This window comes from Carcharhinus amblyrhynchos, chromosome 16 (genome assembly GCF_965287045.1).
Source record: "Carcharhinus amblyrhynchos chromosome 16, sCarAmb.v2.hapA, whole genome shotgun sequence".
Classification (NCBI taxonomy): Eukaryota; Metazoa; Chordata; class Chondrichthyes; order Carcharhiniformes; family Carcharhinidae; genus Carcharhinus; species Carcharhinus amblyrhynchos.
In genome coordinates this window covers 68,904,937-68,930,578 of record NC_137339.1, presented here as the reverse complement: position 1 = coordinate 68,930,578, position 25,642 = coordinate 68,904,937, and the positions used below count along the sequence as shown (strand labels likewise).

General features: G+C 45.1%; 2 protein-coding genes across 2 annotated transcripts in view; one reads left to right on the top strand and one right to left on the bottom strand.

Annotated features, from left to right (window-relative positions):
* LOC145354069 (uncharacterized) overlaps positions 1–25,014 on the bottom strand; it is a 169,524-nt gene extending 144,510 nt beyond the window's left edge. Inside the window, exon 1 of the mRNA XM_080205203.1 lies at positions 24,830–25,014. The gene's annotated coding sequence lies outside the window, so the exon portion shown is untranslated. The remainder of the gene's footprint in view (positions 1–24,829) is intronic.
* On the top strand, positions 671–19,429 carry LOC145353720 (sialic acid-binding Ig-like lectin 13). The gene is made up of 6 exons (XM_080204488.1): positions 671–752; positions 2,012–2,374; positions 5,154–5,447; positions 12,681–12,777; positions 13,304–13,388; positions 19,313–19,429. The coding sequence occupies exons 1-6, from the start codon at positions 713–715 to the stop codon at positions 19,427–19,429; spliced, it is 996 nt and encodes a 331-aa protein (XP_080060614.1). The 5' UTR covers positions 671–712.
* Positions 25,015–25,642: the final 628 nt, after the last annotated feature.

Sequence of the window (25,642 nt, the reverse complement as noted above, 5' to 3'; positions counted from 1 at the left end):
CCTTTCAGGACATTGCTATCCCACTTCATGGCCAACAATGGCAGCCCCCTGCCCTCTTTCCTGAAGGACTGCCATTGGCTGCTCTTGGAGTGGCCTCCTTATGCCCTCCACTCCTGAGCTGCTGCCTCCTCCTCTTCTGCTGCCACCAGGCTAGCCAGCTCTAGATCAATGAGTCTGAGATCCATTCTACATGGTGGGGGTTAGAGACCGAGAGGGGGGGAGAGAGAGAGAGAGAGAGAGATTGATAGATAATGTCATTGCTTCATCTACCCCAGCACCTCAAAGGGAGGAGGCCATTCAGTTGCTTCTGGCCTGCTTTATGGGAACAGGAGGAGGTCTTCATTCACAGTGTTGGCACATTGAAAGATTCCTACTGATTACTGAAATCTAAGTATAAGGCTTAAATGTGTGATACAGAACATCTTTCTAGTTCAAGGGATGAGGCAAGTGTTGACACATGAGCTTTGAGACATCCTGAAGTGGTGAATGATGTTATACTAATGCAGTCCTTCATTGTTTCTCGATCTTAAAGTCTTGTGACTCTCTGCAGAGCACCTTTCATCCCACACAGAATCCAATGACTCTGTGAAGACATTGACTAAAAGCAGTTCTGATCTCTTGAGAGCTGTCAGACAAGAGATGAGGTCTCATTAACTCCTTTCTCTTTCAGAGCTTGAGAGTGAGAAGCTGGTGAAATATCTGGGAGTGGACAATGATCGGGAAATCTTACTTCCTCCTGTCACTTCTCCAAGGTAATATCATCGTCAGCTCGAACAGATTTATACTTAACAGTCATTTTAAAAGATCATTTTTATTGAGCTTTGATTGGAAGTCAATTCAGCAGTGACCCAGTGTACAAACTCACATCGAGTCCCATTCACCCATCACTCTGTGCTCACTGACTCCCCGTCCAACAGTAGAGTTAGAGGAGAGCAGAGATCTGAGAGTTGCAGGGCTGGACGAGGTTAGAGATAGATAGTGGAGTTGCGGGTTAATGGATGAATTGCCATTCAAGGATGAGGATCTTAAAATGAAGGCTAGCTGAATTATGGCAGTGAATGATAGAGCCAATGGGTTGAGATGAGTGAATGGATACAAATTGAGTGTTCAAGTCTATCTAGATACTCAGACTTTGATAGGAATGGCCAGAAATGTGTGTTCCGCTCGTTTTCTTGGAATTTCCCAGTTGACAACACAGCAGCTCCGAAAATAGACAGGCTGTTCAGCATTATACTTCCTATCCACTCTCAGCATGATAGAAACTTTGATAAAGGTGCAAGAAATAGAAATAGAGAAGCAAGGCAAAGCTGTGTTTGAAAGTGTCAAATATTCAGTTTGCATATATGTCTGTGCTCTCAACACAACCAGAGCTCAGGCTACAGGCATTTTGCCCATGTGTTTCAGTGTCTGCTGGAGTCAGGACAGTGCTGAGCTTGGGAACAAGTCAGCCTACAATGCTGCAACGAAATCAGTGCTACAACAATGGGGGGGTTTGGATCAGAAATAATCCTTTAGACAACGGTGTCTCACAAGGACATTTTTATGGTAAGGCAATAAATTCTGGCCTAGCCAGCAAAGCCTCATCCTCTAAAAAACTAAACTCACTAATCTGACTCAATCTGCTTTTTGAAGATCTAACAGTTAGGTGAGGCTGATCAGTGATTCGTGATGGTTATGATGATGGGAATTCTAACGGCTCCTAATCCATTGTCCTGTCTTGTCAATCAGCACTGAATAAACCTTCATTGCTGCGTCTTGTAGACATTGTGATGGATGGAAGATTGGCTTCATTAAACAGGGTCCTGAGGACCATGAGCCAATGTAGGGTGAACTTGTCCACTCCTCTGTCCAGGATTCTCTTCCATCCATTGTGTAACCTTGGGGAATTCCTTGTGTGTCCTGTAGATGGTCCACACTGCAGCCACTGTGCACCAGTGACAGAGGGGGTGAATATTGAGTTTAGTGGATCTACAAATAATGCAGTGTTAAATGTTGATATTTCTCTCTCCAGTTGGGTTATCACAGGATTGGAAAGGCGATACTCCACAAGAGGTGACAGCTCTCAAAGGTTCATGTGTACAGATTCCATGTCATTACAGTTATCCATCACAGCTGGCAAAGCAACCGCGAGCTGGAGTCTGGTTTAATAGCAAGAAACGGAGTCCATCATCTATAGCCTTGCACTCCAGGAATCATATTTTTGAGTCAGTACAATTCCGCCATCGGACCCGGCTGTCTGGAAACCTGAAAGATGGTGACTGTTCCCTGATTATAAACAACGTCCGATGGGGAGATGCAGGACCTTATTTTTTCAGAGTAGAATTTCACATGGGTCCGAACCATAACTATCCTGTAACCCAGCTTCACGTTTCCAGTAAGTTCCATGTTATAATTACTCAACAATTCACATTCAACACTCGATGGGAAATAATCCAGATGATGAGGTTTACAAACTGAAACAAAACACAGCTTATTATTACGCAGTGTCTGATTATCAATAACCTGGTGATAGCTTCTAGTTCAGTTCTAAAGCAACCTCTAATACTCACTTTAATGTCAATGGTTAAACAACCTTCCAATAGGCAGGGCAACTAGAATTGTACGCAGTCTTTATTCTTTCCTTTTCTTTGTTCTTTTAGGATGGGAATAGAGGGAAAGATAGGGAGTTTTAGTTAAGTCGGGCAGCAAGGTCGGTGCAGGTTTGGAGGCCGAAGGGCCTGTTCCTGTGTTGTAATTTTCTTTGTTCTTTGCTCCAAATATGGCTTTATCAATGTCTTGTACAGTTGTAACATAAATTCACAACTCCCGTACTGCGCTCTCACTGATGAAGGCAAGCGTGCAAAATGCCTTCTTCACCACCCAGTCTATCCATGACACCACTTACGAGGAACTATGTACCTTCAAGCCCTCAGTCTCTCTGTTCAACAACACTCCCCAGGGTCCTGCCATTGACTGTACAAGTCCTGCTTTAATTTGTTTTACCAAAATGCAACACACCTCGCATTTATCTGAATTAAACTCCATTGTAGTCTGAGGAAACCTTCTTCACTGTCCACTATATCACCAATTTTGGTGCCATCTGCAAACTTACTAACCATGCTTCCCATATTCTCATTCAAATCGATTATATAATTGACAAACAACAGTGGACCCAGCACCAATCCCTGCGGCATACTGCTGGTCACAGGCCTCCAGTCTGAAAAGCAATCCTTTACCACCACACTCTGTCTCCTACTGGCAAGCCAATTTTATACCCAATTGGCTAGTTATCCCTGGATCCAATCTGATCTAACCTTACTGACCAGTCTACCATGTGGTATCTTGTCAAAGGCTTTGCTAAAGTCCATGTAGACAACATCTACTACAATGGCCTCACCTATTTTCTTGGTCAGCCCTTGAAAAAACTGTATTTTGTAAGACATGATTTCCCACGCACAAATCCCAATCAGTCCTTGTCTACCCAAATGCATGTAGATCTTGTCTCTTGACAGATGTTGACAATAGAGTCCTTTTCTTGAGAGCCACCTCAGGACACCAAAATCTGTTAACAGCCAGTGAACTAATTTCTGAATTTCACATTAGTACCTTCTGAATTCCTGATTGGATTTATTAGTGACTAAATTATGCACAGCAAGCTCCCACAGAGAAGGTGAGAGGGCATGGTATCCAAGGGGCTTTGGCCCTGTGGATCCAGAACTGGCTTGCCTGCAGAAGGCAGAGAGTGGTTGTGGATGGGTCTTTTTCTGCATGGAGGTTGGTCACCAGTGGAGTGCCCCAGGGATCTGTTCTAGGACCCTTGCTGTTTGTCATTTTCATAAATGACCTGGACGAGGAAGTGGAGGGATGGGTTAGTAAGTTCGCTGACGATACGAAGGTTGGTAGTGTTGTGGACAGCCTGGAGGGATGTCAGAAGTTGCAGCATGACACAGATAGGATGCAAGACAGGGCGGAGGAGTGGCAGATGGACTTCAATGTGGATAAATGTGTAGTGGTCCATTCTGGCAGGACCAATGGGATGAAGGAATACAATATCAAGGGTAGGAGTCTTAGCTGGGTTGAAGAGCAGAAGGATCTTGGGGTCCGGGTCCATAGGACTCTTAAATCGGCCTCGCAGGTGGAGGATGTGGTCAAGAAGGCATATGGTGTACTGGCCTTCATTAATCGAGGGATTGAGTTTAGGAGCTGGGAGGTAATGCTGCAACTTTATAAGACCCTTGTCAGACCCCACTTGGAGTACGGCGCGCAGTTCTGGTCACCTCACTACAAGGAGGATGTGGAAGCTATTGAGAGGGTGCAGAGGAGATTTACAAGGATGTTGCCTGGATTGGGAGGCATGCCTAATGAAGATAGGTTGAGGGAGCTAGATCTCTTCTCCCTGGAGAGATGAAGGTTGAGAGGCGACCTGATAAAGGTTTATAAAATGTTGAAAGGGATAGGGTGGATTCTCAGAAGCTATTTCCCAGGGCTGAAATGGTCACTACGAGAGGACACAGGTTTAAGGTGCTGGGAAGCAAGTGCAGAGGAGATGTTAGGGGTAAGTTTTTCACTCAGAGGGTGGTGAGTGAGTGGAATCGGCTGCCGTCGGTGGTGGTAGAGGCGAACTCGCTGGGGTCTTTCAAAAGACTTCTGGATGAGTATATGAGATCTAATGGGATTGGGAGTTACAGATAGTTCTATGGCTTGGTAGGTATAGATGTGATCGGTGCAACTTGTGGGCCGAAGGGCCTGTTTGTGCTGTAGTGTTCTATGTTCTAAATAGGAATGTGATCAATAACCTGATTATTGATTCCAGTAAAAATAAATCACTGCAAATGCTGGAGATCTGAAATAGTACAGAAAATGCTGGAAAAACTCAGCAGGTCTGGCAGCATCTGTGTAAAGAGAAATGAGGGCAACCTTTTCCATTCCGCCTGCTGTGGGAATTGTAGATGGGGGAGTGGACTATGCAAAGGTCTGTTGACCTCAGGTGGGATTTTCCGGTTTTAAGCTGCTGACAGAGTTTCAGGAAGTCTAAAAATCGGAAATGTTTTAATGATCATTGTAATCTCTCAGTTCTGATTTCATTCTTGTATTCTCTTGTAGGACTGTGATTTCTATTTGAACTAATGCTTCACGTTATATTTATCTAAAAGGATCCATTCTCTGTGTGTTAGATTTCACAGATAAACCCACAATATTCCCTGCTGAAATTATTGCAGGAAAGCATCTGAACATAAGCTGCGCCTTCAACACAACGTGCAATGAAACAGCACCTGCCTTAACCTGGGACACTCCCACTGACGTACCTGGATCAGTCTCAAACACTGTAACTCAGCATGGTGTCACTCTGACCTATACTTCTGTTCTGACCCTGATCCCATCACTCAAACACCATGGACATAATCTGACCTGTAGAGTGAGATATCCATTTGTTTCATCAGAGCGGATCTTCACACTGACTGTGCAATGTGAGTACAGATACAATTAATTGCACATTAGCTACAGTAGTCAACATTGTGCACAGCAAAATCCCATAAGCACCATAATAAAATCAAAATCTTGTGAATGGTGAAAATCTGGAAGAAAAGCAGGAAAAGTTCAGCTGGTCTGGGGGCATCTGGGCAAGATAAACAGAGATAATGTTGAGTCTTTGGTAGCTCATGGAGTGGACAAGAGACATCAGTGGGGGGACCTTTACCAGGACTTGTGACTGGTACGCTGTGCTAATTAGCATAGTGAAATCAATATTTCATTATGATTAGTGAGTCTGGGACAGTCTCTGGGCTTGCTAATGTCCCCCCACCCCACCAGGCATCGTTCCCTTCAGCAAGGTTACAAGTGCTCCCCAACAACAGGGAGCAGACATGCTCACCCGCTGGCGGGGGCAGATGCCACTGAGACACTTTGGTTTTTTTAGGGGGGGGTGGAGTTGGTGCAGGCAGGTGCATCCTAGCACTGCCCAAGGGGAACCGGGCAGTGCCAAGGGGACACCAGGCAATGCTAAGGGGGCTGGGCCACAGGGAATGGGGATCACTGGAAAAGGGATCAGTGTTGCGGTGGGGGGACCCTCTGCCATTCTGCAGTGTGATTCGTGGGGGAAGGAGTGGTGGGGAGATTGGGTGTGGCCACTAGAGGGGGTGGGGGAGGGTTTGCGGAGGTGGGGGAGCAGAGATTGGGGTGGCCTGGGTGGAATCCAGTAGAACTGTGATCAAGGGATCGGAATTTGAAGGGGGGTGTGTGTGTGTGGTGGCGGCGGCGTTGGGAAGGCCACTGATTGGGAGGCTAGTGTTGGGGCGCTAGTGCGCATGCGCCGATCTCCCCACTGACAGATTGGCACATGCACAGTGAACCAATGTGTAATATGCCGCCAGCCTCTCGGACTGGATGAGTCTCTACACCCCAAGTTTACAGCGTGAATCCCTCTGAGGCATTCTGTGATGCACAGAAGTACACCCAAAAAACAGGCGGGAAAACAGGATGTGACTTACTGAAACTAGAGCACTGGCAGTAATTTTCAAATCTCGTCTAGCCATAGGTCTGGTGCCACGGGATGAAAAATTGTTAAACTTGTCTCATTATCAAAAAGGGAGGTAGTAATCGACCAAGAAATTACAGACCAGTCAGTCTAACATGGTGGGAAGGTCACTGGAAAGAATCCTGAGAGACAAAACATATCTGCCCTTGGATAGACACAGATTAATCAGGAATGATCAGCATGGATTTGTTCAGTGAAGGTCACATTCGACAAATTTAATCAAACTCCGCTGAGTTGGTAACTAGGAGTGTTGATGATGGTAATGTATTTGATGTCGCCAAATAGACTTTAGCAAAGCTTTTGATAAGGTCCCTCATGGCAGTCATGAAAGTAATGGCCCATGGGATCCAAGGCAAAGTGGCACATTGGATCCAAAATATTCATGTGAAGTATCCTGAAAAGTGCAGGATGAAAAGTTTCAAGAGTGTATGTCTTTTTCAGTAATATTCAAGTTCTATGTTGGTTTTTAGATGCACCACGAAATCTTTCAATCACTTCTCCTGATATGATTAATGCTTCATGGATCAATACAACTGAGGGGGATTCGACAGTGATAATCTGCTCTGTTGAGAGCTTCCCAGCTTCTAACCTGACCTGGAGACATCTTAATGTCACAATAAACAGAACAAGATCCAACAATGAGCTGTGGTTGGTGTTTCCTCACGTTACATCCAGAGAGAGTGGAGTCTATCAGTGTGTGGCAGAGAATGAACATGGAGCATTGGAGAGGTCCATAGCCATTACTGTGGAAAGTGAGTGTACAAAAACATCAACATTTTGTTTTTATTGTTTCAGGAAATGTGTGTATTTCTGGCAATTTTGATATTTAATGTCAATTCCTAATTACCCTTTCAGAAGGTGATGGGGATTGAGCCACCTGCTTGCACCGTTGTGATCCATGTAGGTTGCAGTATTCGCAGTATTGTTTTGTCCTAGATTGTCTGGAGCTTCTGGAGTGTTCTTACATGAGAACATAAGAAATAGGAGCAGGAGTAGGCCATCTGGCCCTTCGAGCCTGCCCCGCCACTCAATAAGATCATGGCTGATCCGTCGTGGCTCAGTTCCACATTCCCGCCCTCTCCCCATAACCCTTAATCCCCTCTCTTATCAAAAACCCATCAACCCACGTCTTAAAAATATTTAGCGAGGTAGCCTCCACCACTTCAACGGGCAGAGAATTCCAGAGATTCACCACCCTTTGAGTGAAGAAGTTCCTCCTCAACTCCGTTCTAAACCGCCCCCCCTTTATCTTGAGGCTGTGCCCCCTAGTCCTACTGTCCTTTCTGAGCGGGAAGAGTCTCTCCACCTCTATCCTATCCATCCCATTCATCATCTTATACGTCTCAATGAGATCTCCCCTCATTCTTCTAAACTCTAACGAGTACAAGCCTAGTTCATTCAGCCTCTCCTCATAGCTCAACCCTCTGCACTCCCTCCAAGGCCAAAATATCCTTGCGTAAGTACGGCGCCCAAAACTGCACACAGTGCAGTTCTTGGAACTGCACTCATCCATGCTGGTGAAGAATATTCCCCCTCACTCTTGACTTGTGCATTTTCAATGTTGAACAGATTTTGTGAAATCAAGAGGTGAGGATTCCCAGCCTCTGACCTGCTCTTGTAGCTACGGTATTTACATAGCTGGTCCAACTCACCTTCTGGCCAGTGGGTATCCAGGTAACCCCCAAGCCGGTGATAATGGGTGATATAATAAAGGTAATGCCTTTGCACATCCAGGGAAAGTGGTTACATTTAATGTTGTTGGCGATGACCACTGTCTGGCAAATGTGTGGCATGAATGTTACTTGCCACTTATCAGCTCAAGCCTGAAGGTTATCCAGGTCTTGCTGGATTTGGACATGGACTGCTTCAGTGTCTGAGCAGCCATGAGTTGTATCAAGCACAGTGCAATTATCAGCAAACATCATTCCTTGGTGGAATGGAAGTAAGGTCATTGATGAAGCAGCTGAAAATATTTAACGCATTAGCCAGAGAACCACCTATAGTATGGAACTGAGATGATATGACATAACCAACTTCCCCTATGTCATTTATGACTCCAAGCCCCAAAGACTCCAATTTTGCTGAGGCTCCTTGATGCCGTTTTTGCTCAAATGTTGCTTTCATGCCAAGAACAGTCACTCTCACTTCATCTTCGGAGTTCAGTTCTTTTGTCCATGTTTGGATCAAGGCTCTAATGAGTTCAGGAGCCAAGTGGTCCTGGTGGAATTCAAACAGAGCGTCCATGAACAGGTATTTGGTGAGTGAAGCTTGATAGTGCTATTATAACACCTGCCATTAGTTCACTGATGACGGAAAGTATTCTAATGAGGAGACAATTGGCTGTGTTGAGTTTGTTCTGCTTATTATAGACATCATGCGAATTTTCCACATTGCTGGACAGATGCCAGTGCTATAAGTGAACTGGAATAGCTTGGTGCAGATAGTTCTGGGGCACAAGTCCTCACTGCAATTGCCAGAATGTTATCAAGGCCCACAGCCTTTTCAGTATCCAATCCCTTCAGTTATTTCTTGGTATCATATGGACATAAGAACATAAGAAATAGGAGCAGGAGTAGGCCAACTAGCCCTTCGAGCCTGCCCCGCCATTCAATAAGATCATGGCTGATCTGTCGTGGCTCAGTTCCACATTCCCGCCCTCTCCCCATAACCCTTAATCCCCTCTCTTATCAAAAACCCATCAACCCGCGTCTTAAAAATATTTAGCGAGGTAGCCTCCACCACTTCAACGGGCAGAGAATTCCAGAGATTCACCACCCTTTGAGTGAAGAAGTTCCTCCTCAACTCTGTTCTAAACCGCCCCCCCTTTATCTTGAGGCTGTGCCCCCTAGTCCTGCTATCCTTTCTGAGCAGGAAGAGTCTCTCCACCTCTATCCTATCCATCCCATTCATCATCTTATACGTCTCAATGAGATCTCCCCTCATTCTTCTAAACTCTAACGAGTACAAGCCTAATTTATTCAGCTCCTTCTGTAGACTCTCCCCACCGTAGTAATAATCCTTCCTACCATTATTCCTACCAAAGTGGACCATCTCGCACTTGCCAACATTAAATTCCATTTGCCAGTTCCTGGCCCATTCGCCCAGCCTATCTAGATCCTTCTGCAGACTCTCCACACCCTCCGCACAATTTGCCTTTCCACCAATTTTGGTGTCATCAGCAAATTTCGACACCATACACTCGGTTCCCTCCTCCAGATCATCTACATAAATGGTAAATAGCTGAGGCCCCAGCACCGACCCCTGGGGCACTCCACTAGTCACCATCCGCCAATCCGAATAGCACCCGTTGACCCCCACTCTCTGCCTCCTATTTGACAACCAGTCCTCTATCCATGCTAACACCCTACCCCCAACTCCATGCCCCCTGACCTTCTGCAATAACCTCTTGTGAGGTACCTTGTCAAACGCCTTCTGAAAATCAAGAAAGACCACATCCACCGGCTCTACTCTATCCACCGCCCTAGACACATCCTCATAGAACTCCAGTAAATTTGTCAGACACGACTTCCCTTTAACGAAACCGTGCTGCGTCTGCTCTATCAAGCAGTTCCCCTCAAGATGCCTTGCTATTTCCTCCTTGATGACGGATTCTAACATTTTACCTACAACAGACGTTAAACTAACAGGCCTATAATTCCCCGCCTTTTGCCTGGCACCCTTCTTAAACAACGGCGTAACATTAGCTGCTTTCCAATCTTCCGGCACTTCCCTGGAATCCAGCGACGTCTGGAAAATAACCACCAAGGCATCCACTATCACCTCCGCCATTTCTTTCAGGACCCTCGGATGCATTCCATCCGGTCCTGGGGACTTGTCCACAATCAGCCCCTCCAGTCTGTTGAGCACCACCTCTCTAGTAACAGTAATGTCATCGAGACCCTCCAGTCCTACCACCTTTCCATCTCTAACATCCGGCAAATTATTCACGTCCTCCTCCGTGAAGACCGAAACAAAAAAGTTATTCAAGACCTCAGCCATATCCCCATCCCCTACCACTAAGTCCCCCTTCTCATCCTCTAAGGGATCAACGTTCACCCTAGCCAGCCTCTTCCTTTTTATATATTTAAAAAAACTCTTGCTATCCTTTTTTATATTAAGCGCTAGCCCAGCTTCATTGTTTCTCCTACCCTTCTTCATCAACTTCTTTGTCAATCTTTGTTGACATTTAAACCTCTCCCAATCCTCTTCTCGCCCACTACTCTTAGCTACTCTGAACGCCTCCGCTTTTAATTTAACACTTTCCTTCACCTCCTTCGTTATCCACGGCTTATTACCTCTCCTCCTACGGTCCTTTTTGACCATCGGAATAAATTTCTGCTGAGCACCAAGAAAGATCTCCTTAAAGATCCTCCACTGCTCCTCAGCAGACCTACCTTCCAACGTGCTCCCCCAGTCCACATTTGCCAATTCTTCTCTCATCCTACCGTACTCCCCTCCGTTCAAACAAAGGATGCATGTCCGGGAACCCACTTTCTCCTCCTCCATCTGCACCAGAAACTCCACCATACAATGATCACTCTCCCCAAGAGGATCCTTCACCGCAAGTTCCCTAATTCTACCCGCCTCATTACATAGCACCAGATCCAAGATAGCTCGCTCCCTCGTCGGCTCCAACACACACTGTTCCAGGAAACTATCCCGGCAGCATTCCAAGAACTCCTCCTTGAGCCCACCGCGTCCAACATGGGTCAACCAATCAATATGCAGATTGAAATCCCCCATAACTACGGCCGTCCCATTCCTGCACGCCGCACTTATTTGCGCGTTAACAGCCCGCCCCACCTCCAGATCATTATTCGGGGGCCTATAGACGACACCCACCAGCGTCTTCCTCCCTTTGCTGTTCCTAATCTCTACCCACAACGATTCCACGTTCTGCTCCTTGGCTCCAATATCATCCCTTGCTACCACCCTGACGCTATCCTTAATCAGCAGAGCTACGCTCCCCCCTTTTCCCTCCCGCCTATCCTTCCTAAACACTTGATACCCCTGGACATTCAGCTCCCAGTCCCTGTCACCTTGCAGCCACGTCTCTGTAATGGCCACCAGATCATATCCATTTGTGTCGATCTGCGCCACCAACTCATCCACTTTATTCCGAATGCTTCATGCATTCAGATAAAGTGCCTTCATCCCAGCCTTCACCTGGACCTTATTTGCTGGAACGCCACCAACCATACTCACGCCCCTTACTCCCTCTAGTATTGGGACATCCTCGGCCTCTATCCTTACCTGTACCGTCTCCTTAACTTCAGACCCCGTAATGTCACCTACCCTCACACCCTCCCCCCCCAATTAGTTTAAAGCCCTGTCTACAGTCCTCTTTACACAATTCGAATTGAATTGGAAGAAGACTAGCACCTATGATGTTGGGGACTTCAGGGAGGAAGCTGAGATGGATCATCCACTCAGCATTAATGGCTGGGGCGGCACGGTGGCGCAGTGGTTATCACTGCTGCCTCACAGCAGCAGGGACCCGGGTTTGATTCCTGGCTTGGGTTACTGTCTGGGTGGAGTCTGCATGCTCTCCCTGTGTCTGCGTGCATTTCCTCCAGGTGCTCCAGTTTCTTCCCACAGTCCAAAGGTGCGCAGTTAGGTAGAGTGGCCATACTAAATTGCCCCTTAGTGTCAGGGGGACTAGCTAGGATAAATGCATGGGGATAGGGTTGAGGGGGATTGTGGCCAGTGCAGACTTGATGAGTCGAATGGCCTCTTTCTGCACTGTAGGATTCTACGAAAATTCAGTGTTTTTTGCATTGGCATGCTGGACTCCACCATCGCTAAAGATGAGCAAATTTGTTAAGCATCCTCTTTTAGTATGTTGTTTAATTGTCCATTACCATTCACAACTACAACTAACAGGACTGCAGAGCTTTGATCTGATCTGTCAGTTGTGCAATCATTTACCTCTTATCTATAGAATGCTGCTTCCATTCTTCAATGTATCCCCTCAGCAGTTTGGCAATCCTTGTTATACATGAAATCTACTTATAAAAATAGTGTATATAAATATAACAGATTAATGTAACTTGCATCGACTTCACATGTAAAAATAGTGATCCCATCACAAATGTTGAATGAGCAGCTACACATCTGAGAACCATTCTAAAACTGTACTGGAGTTACTCATTGGTTATTTTTAAAGGTCGAGATTCCAATCAATGGATAATAGGATTGCTTGGAGCTGGAATCACTTTGTGCATTGGACTAATTGGATTCATCATCCACAAGTGTGTGAGAAAGTAAGTGTGAAGGTTTAATTTGTTGGTTTTGAACATGTTAACTTCAAGCTTTTCTCTTTGCAGCAAGAGTCTGCATTTCTATAGCACCTTACACAGCCCAAAATCTCTCACAGCCTCAGAACAGCTCTGATCTTCACTCGCTGTTTAATATTTAATACTGTAACTTGCGGTGTCAGCCTGGACATTCACTCTTTTTCCTTTCTCCAGTAATACCCTACCTTTCATTCTCTGTCTGTCTCTCGGTCAACTTATCTCATCCTATTGCATGCTGTTCAGATTCTCACATTTTGAAAGAATGCTCAGCAACATCTGCTTCTTCTGATGACCCACCTCACCACCTGAAGTGAGCAGTGAAATAAAACTCAGTCAGTGACTGCCCAGTTTCACACTGGAATCACATCACAGTGTCAAAACATAAAGGTTTTACAGTTACTTACAACAAGACTAAGGTCCTTTGTTTCAATAAAAAGGGTTTTTCTGATTTGACTCACAGTGACACATCAACTCTTTCTAATTAAACACACAGAAGGAGCAGAACAGGAAGAGGACATTCAGCCCAAGTAGAGCAGGTCGGCAGTTACTCTCACGACCGGCAATTGGACAGGTCCCGAGTAAGTAATGGCATGATTGGAATTATATTCCACAACTGGGAACTTACTCCCCCAGTAATCTAAGCCAACACCAAACACGGATCATGTTGATAGTTATCTGTCCATATCCATTACTATTACAGGAGAGAGGAGATTCGAAATGGGAGGTGAAATCAAACTGTATAATCAATGAATATCAAGGTCCTACTTATGAAAATTGTGTGTTTGATAGATACTTGAGTCATCAGAAGGTGAGTGACACACCACAGGGTACTGAGCCTTTCACGTGGATAGTCACCTGGTTATTGATGTGTCATGTCATTGCTCTAGTCATGTCTCTTTGATGGTTAGCACACCCAAACCTAACTCAATAAACCTCAAACTCAACATCATTCAGTGTCAATAATCAAATCTCATTCAGTGTCAATAACCAAACCCCATACAGTATCAATAATCAAACCGCATTCAGTGTCAATAATCAAACCCCATTTAGTGTCAATAATCAAACCCCATTCAGTGTCAATAATCAAATCCCATTCAGTGTCAATAATCAAACTCTGTTCAGTACCAATAATCAAACCCAACATCAGTTTCAATAATTAAACACAGTTCAGAATCAATAAACAAATCCATTTAATATCAATAATCAAGCACAACACCATTCAGTGTTATTAGCGACCAGATCAGAAACTCCAAGGTATGTTAAGAAGTTAGATTAGACCCCACTCACTTTTTGATTTTAGTATTACAGTGAGCAGAAGGTGTTTCATTCCAGATGAGATTCTATTGCCCACTCGGAAGTTTTTGTTAAAACAAACTTTATTTAACAATACAGTTTAACTGTAACAAAAATAATTAACATAACATTTCTGCATCAAACAACTCAACCTAAACATGAGAAGGTATTATTCTTAACTGCTATTAGTTCCAGTTTAAGCAGTATTTCCCATAGATATAAATTCATCAGAATGAGTGAGCAAAAACAGGGTCTTATGCGGCCCGCTAGTCCTCCAACCTTTTATAACATCTGGACAGAGATACAGAGAGAAACACACCTGTCTTCTGACTCTCAGACAGTCGCCTCCAGAGAAAGACCTGTCTTCACAAACAGCAAAATTCCAGAAGAGAGGGAGAAAACACTTCTTGCCTTTTGCAGACCTCTGGAGAAGGATACATATTTTCTAGCAGGTCCCAGACTTCAATTTCCAGAAAGAGAGGGAGAGTGAAAAATATCCAAATCCAAAGAGCAACTGCCTGTTTGTCTCTCTGTAAGCCTAGCTCTGCCCATTCATGAGTTTCTCTTCTTGTCTGAGAGACCCTTCTCTGAAACCCCAGGGAACAACCCAAAGGATAACAAAACTGCATTAACTCAGATTAAAACAAACACCCCGATAATTAGGAGCAATTATTCATCTACATTCTTAATATGTGGACTGCTACAATTGGCACTGTAATCAGAGCTGAAGTGTTACACAGTCCCCTCACAAGAAACACGATGCAAATACATTTCCTAAAGGTACAGTAGTATCACCACATCTCCCCTTAAAAAAATCAACTATCAATATGCAAAAATGGCTTCATTATTTTAAAAACCTCTAGTTTCATATTATTAATACTCTACAACATACAAGCACGCAAATATAACAGTAGCAGAGTCAAGTTCAGTCCTTCACTCCCACATTAAACATTCCTTCTTTTTCATCAAAGTTGCAATAAAGCATACGCAATCACATTCGCTCTTCCCACTTTCTCAACATCCTCTTTCAGTCCTTGATCCTGCTTTGATTTGAAGTCTGAGTTCAATTTTGCTGTCGCAACTGTAAATTAGTTTTAGTAATGTCCTCAGAGAGCCAGGGAGGATCAGGAGGATAAAACTTTACATTGGATGCAAACTTGCACAAACTACTTTGGATTTGCTTTTTAATTTCCTTCACTCAGTCAAAACAGTTCTTTTGATTTTCAGAGATTCCTCTATCAGGCAGTCCAACTCCACATTCTGTTGTGAATTGGTGTCTCAACAGTCTTTCCCACATCTCCAATCTTTCTGTTCAAAGCTACTTTACCAATTTCTTCAATTGTTCTAGATCTTCACTATGATTTTCTGCATATCCTTTGGCAATAAATATATAGCAGATTGTTTTCTTTGGCGTCAAAATTGATTGTAATTATGGTTCCAACGATAACCATGGCAATTCTGCTGCTGCAAATACCATCATAATTTACTCAAACACCAGTTATGAACAGTACTGCTTCTCTTGGTATCCACACATCTGTACAAGCTGTATAGATTAATTATTCCAGCAGTTCATTTCAAACGATGGTACTGTTTCACCAAACTGTCTCACCTCACGCCATTGTCCTATACTTTCGCCTGCAGTAGTAAAATACTTCTGTTCCTCAATCTCCATTTTGCAATCACACATAACTATTAATTCATCGACATTTTTCTTTTCATAGATGATGCATTGTTTTTAACAGTCCTGCAGTTGACATTCAGTTAATTTCAACAACTCAGGAACAGCTTTCAAATCGGTCAACTTTTCTTGCATTTGTCTCCGCACCTGCTCACTTTCCTGAATCAATCATTGTCCACGAACTGATTCTTTTTTGCCTTCACCAGTTTTACATTGCACTCACCTGCCTTCATTCAAGTCTTCATTAACTGAGATTTGTAACTATCCACTAGCCCTTCGCAGTGCTTGATTAAGACTTTTAACTGCTGCATCTCAGGCCAAGCAAATGTCAGCTTTTCCTTCTGAACCTGGGACAGCTTCAGTAGATTAAGTCTGGACAAATACTGCTCAATTGGAACAGCATTTTCTACATCAAGCACACTTAGTTTTTCCCAATACATTCCCACATACATCTCCATGTGAATGTAATAACTGTTTCAGCTCATTTTGACTTTCTTCCCAAAAATAACTCAGTATGTAAATCCCAATATTTGATTACTTCCTGATTGTCCAATCTAATTTGAGGAATGTCAATTTCAGAATCATCTAGTTCTTTTTTCGCTCTGCATTGTGACCATCAACATAGCCGCCTTCTGCTTTTCATCCCTTCAAAATACTGGTTGAGCATTTGTAAGGAGAGAAAAGTACGACATTTCGAGTCCACACGACAGAGTAAAGGTCGCCTGGACTCAAAATATCAGCTTTTTCTCTCCTTACAAATGCTGCCAGACCTGCTGAGATTTTCCAGAATTTTCACTTTTGGTTTCAGATTCCAGCAACTGCAGTAATTTACTTTATACTGTTTGAACATATTCACATGACACACTCTGGGGACGGTCTTACCATCGCGTTGCACCAGTCTTTGGGCATGATGCAGTGGTAAAGTTGGGCGTAAAGCACTTAGCATGACTGGCGCCAGTTTTTGTGAGTGCCAGATTTCCGGCATGGTCAGCCTCTTGCTGGAAATGGGCAGGAGGCAGGTTAATATATAGAGATTTATAATAATGCTATTTTACATCTGCTTCGCGGGCCTAGCGTTCAATTGTCCAGGCCCACCCCCACCTTGTGGCCTCACCAGGAAAGTTCACACCAGAGGGGAATAGACACGCTCTCCATGAATGGACAGCAATCAGACTTGGCCTCACTGGTTGAACCGGAGGCCATTGAGGCCCCCCAGGGAAGTCAAGGGCAAGGACAAATTGGCAGTGTCACCCTGGCACCTGAGCAATGCCCACCAGGCACCTGGGCAATGCCCACTGGGCAGGGCTAATGGGGGGCAGCAGCCATCTGCCACTTTGCAGGAATCGGTGGGGGGAAGAGAGGGGTCTGCTGCCACTCTGCAGCGATTGGTGGGGGGAGAGCAGCAGGTCCACGATTGCTGGGGTTGGGGATTGGCAGGGGCTTTATCTTGGGCCACCGCGATTGTAGGGGGTACTGCTTCAGGCAGCCTGCAGTAGCAGGGGCCTGACAGCTCTCTGTTTGTCAGACCCACTACCCACTTTGTGACCTCGCCAGGAAAGTTCACGCCGGAGAGGAATAGACATGCTCTCCATGAACGGACAGCAATCAGACTTGGCCTCACTGGTTGAACCGGAGGTCATTGAGGTCCCCCAGGGGATGCAGCATCAGAAGCCTGCATATGAGCACTCTCTCCCTCTACATGCTTTCCCGCATGTAAAGCCCCACCCACAGGCTTCTGCAATGAGCAACAGGCTTGCTGATATTCTTGCAGGCGGAGTACATATTGGGTGGTGGGGGGGGGCGGCCTGAGAACATGCCCAAAAGGTAGATCTGAGACACTCCCAGTTTCAAGTCTGCCCAGCATTTAGAAAAAAAATGGTGAAATTGTCCCATCTGAGTTTAACTTAGTCCTAAATAACCTCCTACTGATACATATTTTCCAGCAGGTCTCAGACTTCAATTTCCAAAAAGATGAGAGAAAAAAAAGAGTTGCTGCTCCACTTAAATTCAAACACTAACCACCTGCTCTCTGGAACTCTATCTCTGCCCACTCATATGACTATCTCTGCTTGTCAGGCAGGCTAATCAAACCCCACTATGAAACTTCAAAGAACAACCCCAAAAAATAACAAAACTGCATTAATCCAAATTAAAACAAATACTCCAAAAACTCGGAGCAATTATTCTTCTACATACTCAGCACGTGGGCTGCCAGTCGTAAACAGTCAACACCGTAATCAGAGCTGAAAAATAAAACAGTCCCCTCACAAGAAACATAAGAACATAAGAAATAGGAGCAGGAGTAGGCCATCCAGCCCTTCGAGCCTGCCCCGCCATTCAATAAGATCATGGCTGATCTGTCGCTGCTCAGATCCACTTTCCTGCCCTCTCCCCATAACCCTTAATCCCCTCTCCTATCAAAAACCCATCAACCCGCGTCTTAAAAATATTTAGCGAGGCAGCCTCCACCACTTCAACGGGCAGAGAATTCCAGAGATTCACCACCCTTTGAGTGAAGAAGTTCCTCCTCAACTCCATTCTAAACCGCCCCCCTTTTATCTTGAGGCTGTGCCCCCTAGTCCTACTGTCTTTTTTGAGCGGGAAGAGTCTTTCCACCTCTATCCTATCCATCCCATTCATCATCTTATACGTCTCAATGAGATCTCCCCTCATTCTTCTAAACTCTAACGAGTACAAGCCTAGTTTATTCAGCCTCTCCTCATAGCTCAACCCCCTCAACTCCGGTATCAGCCTAGTAAACCTCCTCTGCACTCCCTCCAAGGCCAAAATATCTTTGCGCAGGTGCGGCGCCCAAAACTGCACACAGTATTCCAGCTGCAATGCCCTATACAGCTGCAGCAAGACCTCCCTACTTTTATATTCAATCCCCCTCGCTATGAAGGCCAGCATCCCATTCGCCTTCCTGACCACCTGCTGCACCTGCAAGCTGGGTATTTGCGACTCATGCACAAGGACCCCGAGGTCCCTCTGCACCATCGCCTGCTGCAGTTTTTCGCCCCGTAAGTAATAGTCCTTCCTACCATTCTTCCTACCAAAGTGGACCACCTCACACTTGCCAACATTAAATTCCATTTGCCATTTCCTGGCCCATTCGCCCAGCCTATCTAGATCCTTCTGCAGACTCTCCACACCCTCCGCACAATTTGCCGTTCCCCCAATCTTGGTGTCATCAGCAAATTTCGACACTCTACACTCGGTTCCCTCCTCCAGATCATCTATATAAATGGTAAAAAGCTGAGGCCCCAGCACCGACCCTGGGGCACTCCACTATATATATTATATTATATATTATAACTATATATTATATATATATAAACATGATACAAATACATTTCTCAAAGACACAGTACTAATAATTAAACCCTGTTCAGTATCAATAATCAAACTCCATACAGTATCAATAAACAAACCCTGTTCAGTATCAATGGGTGTCTAGTGTGGGTGGAATTTTCAATTCGGATCAATTATACTAAACACGTATCACTCTGATCATTTCTGTTTCTATTACAGAAGAAAGAAGGGAAGGTTCTGGAAATGGAATCTAATCACAGCCTCAGTCCTGATCCAGAAAATGATCTTTATGCAAACTGTGACTTTTCTCAGGATGCCATTTATGGGAATATATAAACTGAGTGAGAAAGAGACACCCGCAGTGTGGGGAGAACACAGAGCTTGAGAATCATTCAAAACTCCCATTTACTTTCCAAAAATCCACAGAGTATCAGTTTCCCGAACTAGCTTTAAAGCTCTTGTTATAATCTGATATCTCTGAAATGATCTCTCTGAGATAATTCTCTGTATTTCAGTTTGTCTCTCTTCCTTCAGGGTTGTCCCTCACTGCCGGAAAACACCTTCTCTCCATTCCGATTGGAAATATCTTTCAGCATTGATCAATCATCCACTAGGACAGAGTGGACAAATTCAGTCCCAGTCCCTCCCATTTATGAGCCCACTGGGCCAAACTTCCCCCTCACCACCCCACCCCATCCCAGCCCTAGCCCTGAACTCTCATATTTCCACAGTTTTCTCCATTCTCCTCTCATTCGCTCTCTAAACACACCTTGTCCATGAAAGCCAACTCCTGTTCCCTCGATCCTTTTCCCAGTAAACTGTTGACTGTACAACTTCCTCTCCTGGTTTCCAAGTCGGCCGATATTGATATTTCTCTTTGTGTGTCATCCCTCTCTCTTTCAGGTCAACTTTCATTGATCCTCTCAAGGAAAACCTTTACATCCTTAACCTTTCTCTCTTCCCTCCTCCTTTAAGAGGCACTTGAGACCTCCCTCTTTGATTGAGCTTCAGGCTGTTTGTTCTTTGAACACATTCAGTTGCTTGATGCTCAGAAAAGGAAGATTTTCATTTCTCTACAGCCTTTCATCACCTCAGCACATCCTGAACTGCTCACAGCCAATTAAATGTGTTTAAATTTTGGTCACTGTTGTAATGGAGTCATGGTAGCAGCCAAATTGTGCACAAAAAGCTCCAACAAAAAGCCATCAGTAACAGGCCCCCAGCATTGCAACGCTCCCTCTAGACTGACCCCCTGACAGTGCACCACTTTCTGTACTGCCTATTGTAAGTAAAATAATACTTCTGAGACTGTTAGTAAGTCAAAATACAGTGATTTTTATTTCAAAGCTCTGGCTTTTATTCCAGAGCTTTGGGAGAATTGGTTCCTAAAAATGGACTGCTAGTCTTCTCATGGAACACAAAAATAAGCGGGTATTTATACAACATGAGTCTTAGTAACAAGGATGACATAAACTTCCAATTCCGGGCATGGTCTCTGATCTTCCTTCTTCAATTACCATGTCTGCACCTGCTTCGGCATCTCTGTCTCTATATTCACATCTGAACACCTCTATTCACATCTGACCATTTGTCTTTGTATTCACATCTGACCATCTGTATTCACATCTGACCATTTGTCTTTATATTCACATCTGACCATCTGTATTTGTGTGATTACAGCTTCCATCTTTGAAGTTACTTGTGTGATCGCGGCTTTCCAATAGCAGCTGTTTAACGATGTTCAATCAACATAAATAGGCAAGGCTTGCAATGTCTGTGAAATAACATTCATACCTGACCATCTGTCTTTATATTCACATCTGAACACCTCTATTCACATCTGACCATTTGTCTTTGTATTCAATCTGACCATCTGTATTCACATCTGACCATTTGTCTTTATATTCACATCTGACCATCTGTATCCACATCTGACCATTTGTCTTTACATTCACATCTGACCACCTGTATTCACATCTGACCATGTGTCTTTATGACAGTTAAAGAATGAAAGACATGAACAAGTAATTTACATTAACACCAGGAGCAATATAAGCCTGGGAAGATCAGCCATAATGAAGGGTTATGTTTGTGATGTATTCTAGGTACAAAATTCATTAACCCTTTCCCTCCTTTACTGACCCTCTGACAGTGTGACACTCCCTTGGTACTGACCCTCTGACAGTGTGGCACTCCTTCAGTACTGACCCTCTGACAGTGTGGCACTCCTTCAGTACTGACCCTCTGACAATGTGGCATTCCCTCAGTACTGACCCTCTGATAGTGCAGCACTCCCTCAGCAATGACCCTCTGATAGTGCAGCACTCCCACAGCACTGACCCTCTGACAGTATGGCACTCCCTCGGTAGTGATCCTCAGACAGTGCGGCACTCCCTCAGCACTGACCCTCTGATAGTGCAGCACTCCCTCAGCACTGACCCTCTGATAGTGCAGCACTCCCTCAGCACTGACCCTCTGATAGTGCAGCACTCCCTCAGCACTGACCCTCTGATAGTGCAGCACTCCCTCAGCACTGACCCTCTGATAGTGCAGCACTCCCTCAGCACTGACCCTCTGATAGTGCAGCACTCTCTTTTTACAGCACCAAACTGTTAACTTTAATTAAATGTTCTTCATACTGTGCCTTCAAAACATTTTTTGATTCTGTATAGTGTTCAGCTACTAATTTAACATGAGTTGCTATCTGCATATTTGAGTCAATTTTCATTCTGTTGTTCAATATGAATGTTTACAGAACAGTCATTGTAAAGTATGTTGTTCAGGGAAAGCAGGCTGAGAACATAATTAATCCAGTTAGTATAATTTCCTCACCATTTTACCACCATGCATTGTTCCCATCTTTTCATATCATACTTTTGATTCCTAATTCTCAGCCTTGGTTATAAAACAAAACAAAGTGATTTCAAAGACAAGGTGTTGAAATTGGTTGTAGAATTAGTAGAGACAATGCTATTCAGACTGAGGAACTGGGAGACATGATGTTATCATGACCAGTGCAACTTACGTTGGGAATGTTCACTTGCAAGTGTTTTGTGTGTCATAGCAGGATGAAAAAGCTTTGATAACAGAGTGAATTACAGTGAGAATTCACAACCTTTCATTGGTTGGATGATCAATTCCCATTTGCCCTGATGGCTGAGGGTTGAGGTGCAACTGTGCTACACCGTTTATGGATACAGGTCCTGGTCTGTGTTGAGTTGAAAGGTTTCACCCAACTCTTGGGTTGTGGATCGGGAAAGTACATTACTGCCCTGCTCTTCAACTCTTGCTGGTTTCTCCGCTCTGTGAATGTTAACATTAACTACGATTGACACAGAAATAGGATGGCTATAGAGGCAAACACTGAGAATGGATCCAATAAGAAGGAGAATAAAGTGTAGGGGAGAACATTCTCCAGTTGCTATGTGGCCCTGACATTGCAAACAGAGCACTCCTCCCAGTGCTCCAGGCATGGTGCGGCAGAATGACTGCCTGCAAGGTTACCATGGATCCTAAATCCAAACACATTTCGGGAGCTCTTCCACCTAACCTGTCCTCCCTCAGATTTAACCCTCTTAGCCCCAGGATCATTCTGCTGAATCCTTCCTAAGGGTCAGGGACCAGAATTGATCACAGGTAAAGCGAGTCCTAACATAAAGTTGCAGTCACATTCCTGAAAATGGTGACTTTAGGTGAAACAACTTTAAGTGAATCATGTGTTCCCACAGGAATCTGTGTTAAAATCAGAGTCTGTTCCTTCAGACGTTTCTCACCCGGAAAATACAACTTCCACATTGAAACACTGTACACATGCAGCTCTGTGCAATCCTAGCTGCAATAACCTGCAATTTAAAATACACCAGCAAATATGAAAGAAGTACAGTATAAATTCAGAATCGGTATTATTCACCAGTCTGTTCTTCTCAGTTCCTCAGGATCTTGTTTCCACTCCTGCTCGATGGATTCCGGGATGGCTGTTCAAGTCCAATGCATTATCCAGAGATGTGTAGCTTAGCTGGATTGATCATGGTACATACTTGGGGTGACAGGGATAAGGAAGGGCATGGGGTAAGAGGCTAGGTGGGATGCTATATCAGAGAGTCACAGCAGACTTGATGGGCCAAATGATCTCTTTCTACACTGCCAGTGCTCTGCAGATTCTGTGACACCATAGACATAGTGTCAAAGAGTTTTACAGCACGGAAGATGGTCCTTGTGTCTGCACTGTCCATCAGGCACCTACCTTTCTGATCCAATTTTCCAACATTTGGCCTGTAGCCTTGTATGCTATAGCATTTCAAATGCTAGTCTAAATGCTTCTTAAACATTGTGGGGGTTCCTTTCCACCTCCCTTTCAGGCAGTGAGTTCCAAATTCTCACCACCCTCTGAGTGAAAATGTTTTTCCTCAAATCCTCTCTAAATTATAAGAATTAGGAATAGGGGTAAACGTTTCAGCCTCATGAGCATTCAATACGATCATGGCTCATCTCATGTGGGCCTCACCTACATTAATTTGCCCGTTCCCTTCAAACCTTCATTGAGTAAATTTAAGGACAGAATTTTAATTAATGTCCCGGCATCCACCATGCTCCGGGGCAGTGAATTCCATAGATTCACCACTCTTTGAGAGAAATAATTTCTCCTCATCTCTATTTAAATCTGCTACCTTTTATCCTAAAACTACTTGTTCTAGATTGCCCCACAAGCAGAAACATCCTCTCCACATCTACTTTATCAATCCCCCTCAACATTCTGTACACCTCAATTGGATCTCCCCTTATTTTTTTAAAGTCTAGTGAGGATAGTGTAAGGCAAACTTCTCATCTCTGGAATCAATGTAGTGAATCTCCTCTGAACTACATCCAATGCAACTACCTCCTTAGGATCCTAGAATCCCCACAGTACAGAAAGATGCCCACCTGCAGCAACAATGACCCCATCCAGGCTCTATCCCTGTAACCCCATATACTGACCTTACTAATAGCACTTATACTAATGGCGAATTTAACGTGTCCAATCCACCTAATCGCACATCTTTGGAGTGTGGAAGGAAACCGGAGCACCCAGAGGAAGCCCTTGCAGACAGGGGGAAAACATATAGACTCTGCACAGACAGTGACTCAAGCCAGGAATCAAACCCAGGTCCCTGGCACTAAGGCAGCAGTGCTAACCACTGTGCTGCCTTCAAGGAGACCAAAACTGTACACAATATTCTAAATGTGGTCTCCCCAATGCCTTCACTACTTTTATATTCTATTGCTAAAGATACCAAGATTCTATTTGCCTTCCTTATTACCTGCTGTATCTGCATACTAATTTTCTGCAGTTCGTACACAAGTACGCCCAGATCCCTCTGCACCGAAGCACAATGAAGATTCTCTCCATTTAGATATGTTGCCCTTGCAATTTTTCCTATCAAAGTGGATAACCTCACACTTATTCAGTTAAACTCCATTTACCACAGTTTGCCCTCTATATCTTCTGCCCCGGATCTTAAATCCCCGCAACCTCATGATTATTGACCATTTTGCTCAGGGGAAAAGTTCCATTCTCTCCACTCTATCAAAGTCTCTGACATTTTGTATGCCTCAGTCAAGCCCGCCCCCACCTCAGTGTGCGACAGGAGGTGTCTGGCCGGGCAGAGTGGTCACTCTTGGCTTGGCATCGTCCTAACCATGTCTCCTTCTCTGTGTTCGGGGACCTCCCGCCCGAATCTTTGCCCATGGCCGTCTCACCAGCAGTCGGTGGGGAAGTGTGTCCACTTCAGAGATGTTTTGAAGACAACAACACCCCCACCTCCCACAAGGAGTTGTGGGTGGTGGGGGCTATGAGTGATGGGCAACTTTCTTCCCAGGCGGTGTCCGCTGAGGAAACTCCATTGGAAAACCCGGGAGGGTTGGAAACCCGGCTGGGCGGGAAAGCTCTGCTCGGCCGCACATGCGCGCCACCAACAGCCGCCGCGCGAGGCGCAGGAGGCTGGCGCGCATGCGTGGAGGTGCAGCTGGCCGGCCAGGAAGGGGCGAGAGGTTAATCACAGCAATCGCGGCGTTGAGGACACGACACCTGTTTTCATAGGCCCCGCCCATTTCACCAGGCCGCGCCTCCTCAATCCCGGCCCCTCCCCGGCCATTGTGTGATGTGTGAGGGTCAGCGATGGAGGCGGGGCTTGGCCGGAAGGGGCGAGGTCTGACTGTGTGGGTTGATTTATGTTTCGATCTTGGGGAGGGGGGCGCGATTATCGGCACCCAGCATGACGCGTCCTATCCCTTCCCCGCGCCCCCCCACAGCGGAGTGGTCGTGTCTTTGACCCACCCTCCAGCCGATAGCGTCACACCGCATTTGTTCCTCCCACCCCGCTGAGAAAGAAACGCGCGCATGTGCCAGCTAGCGGCACATAACGCATGCGCGTCTCACGCACCTGCGGTCTCGCGGGACAGCAGTTGGCGGTTTGGTTGCTCGCGCGTGCGCACTCCGGGGCCGAACTGCTGGGATCATCAACCGTTCCCGCCCAAACTGGTTGCCAACCCTCCCGGAATCTCCATTGGCAC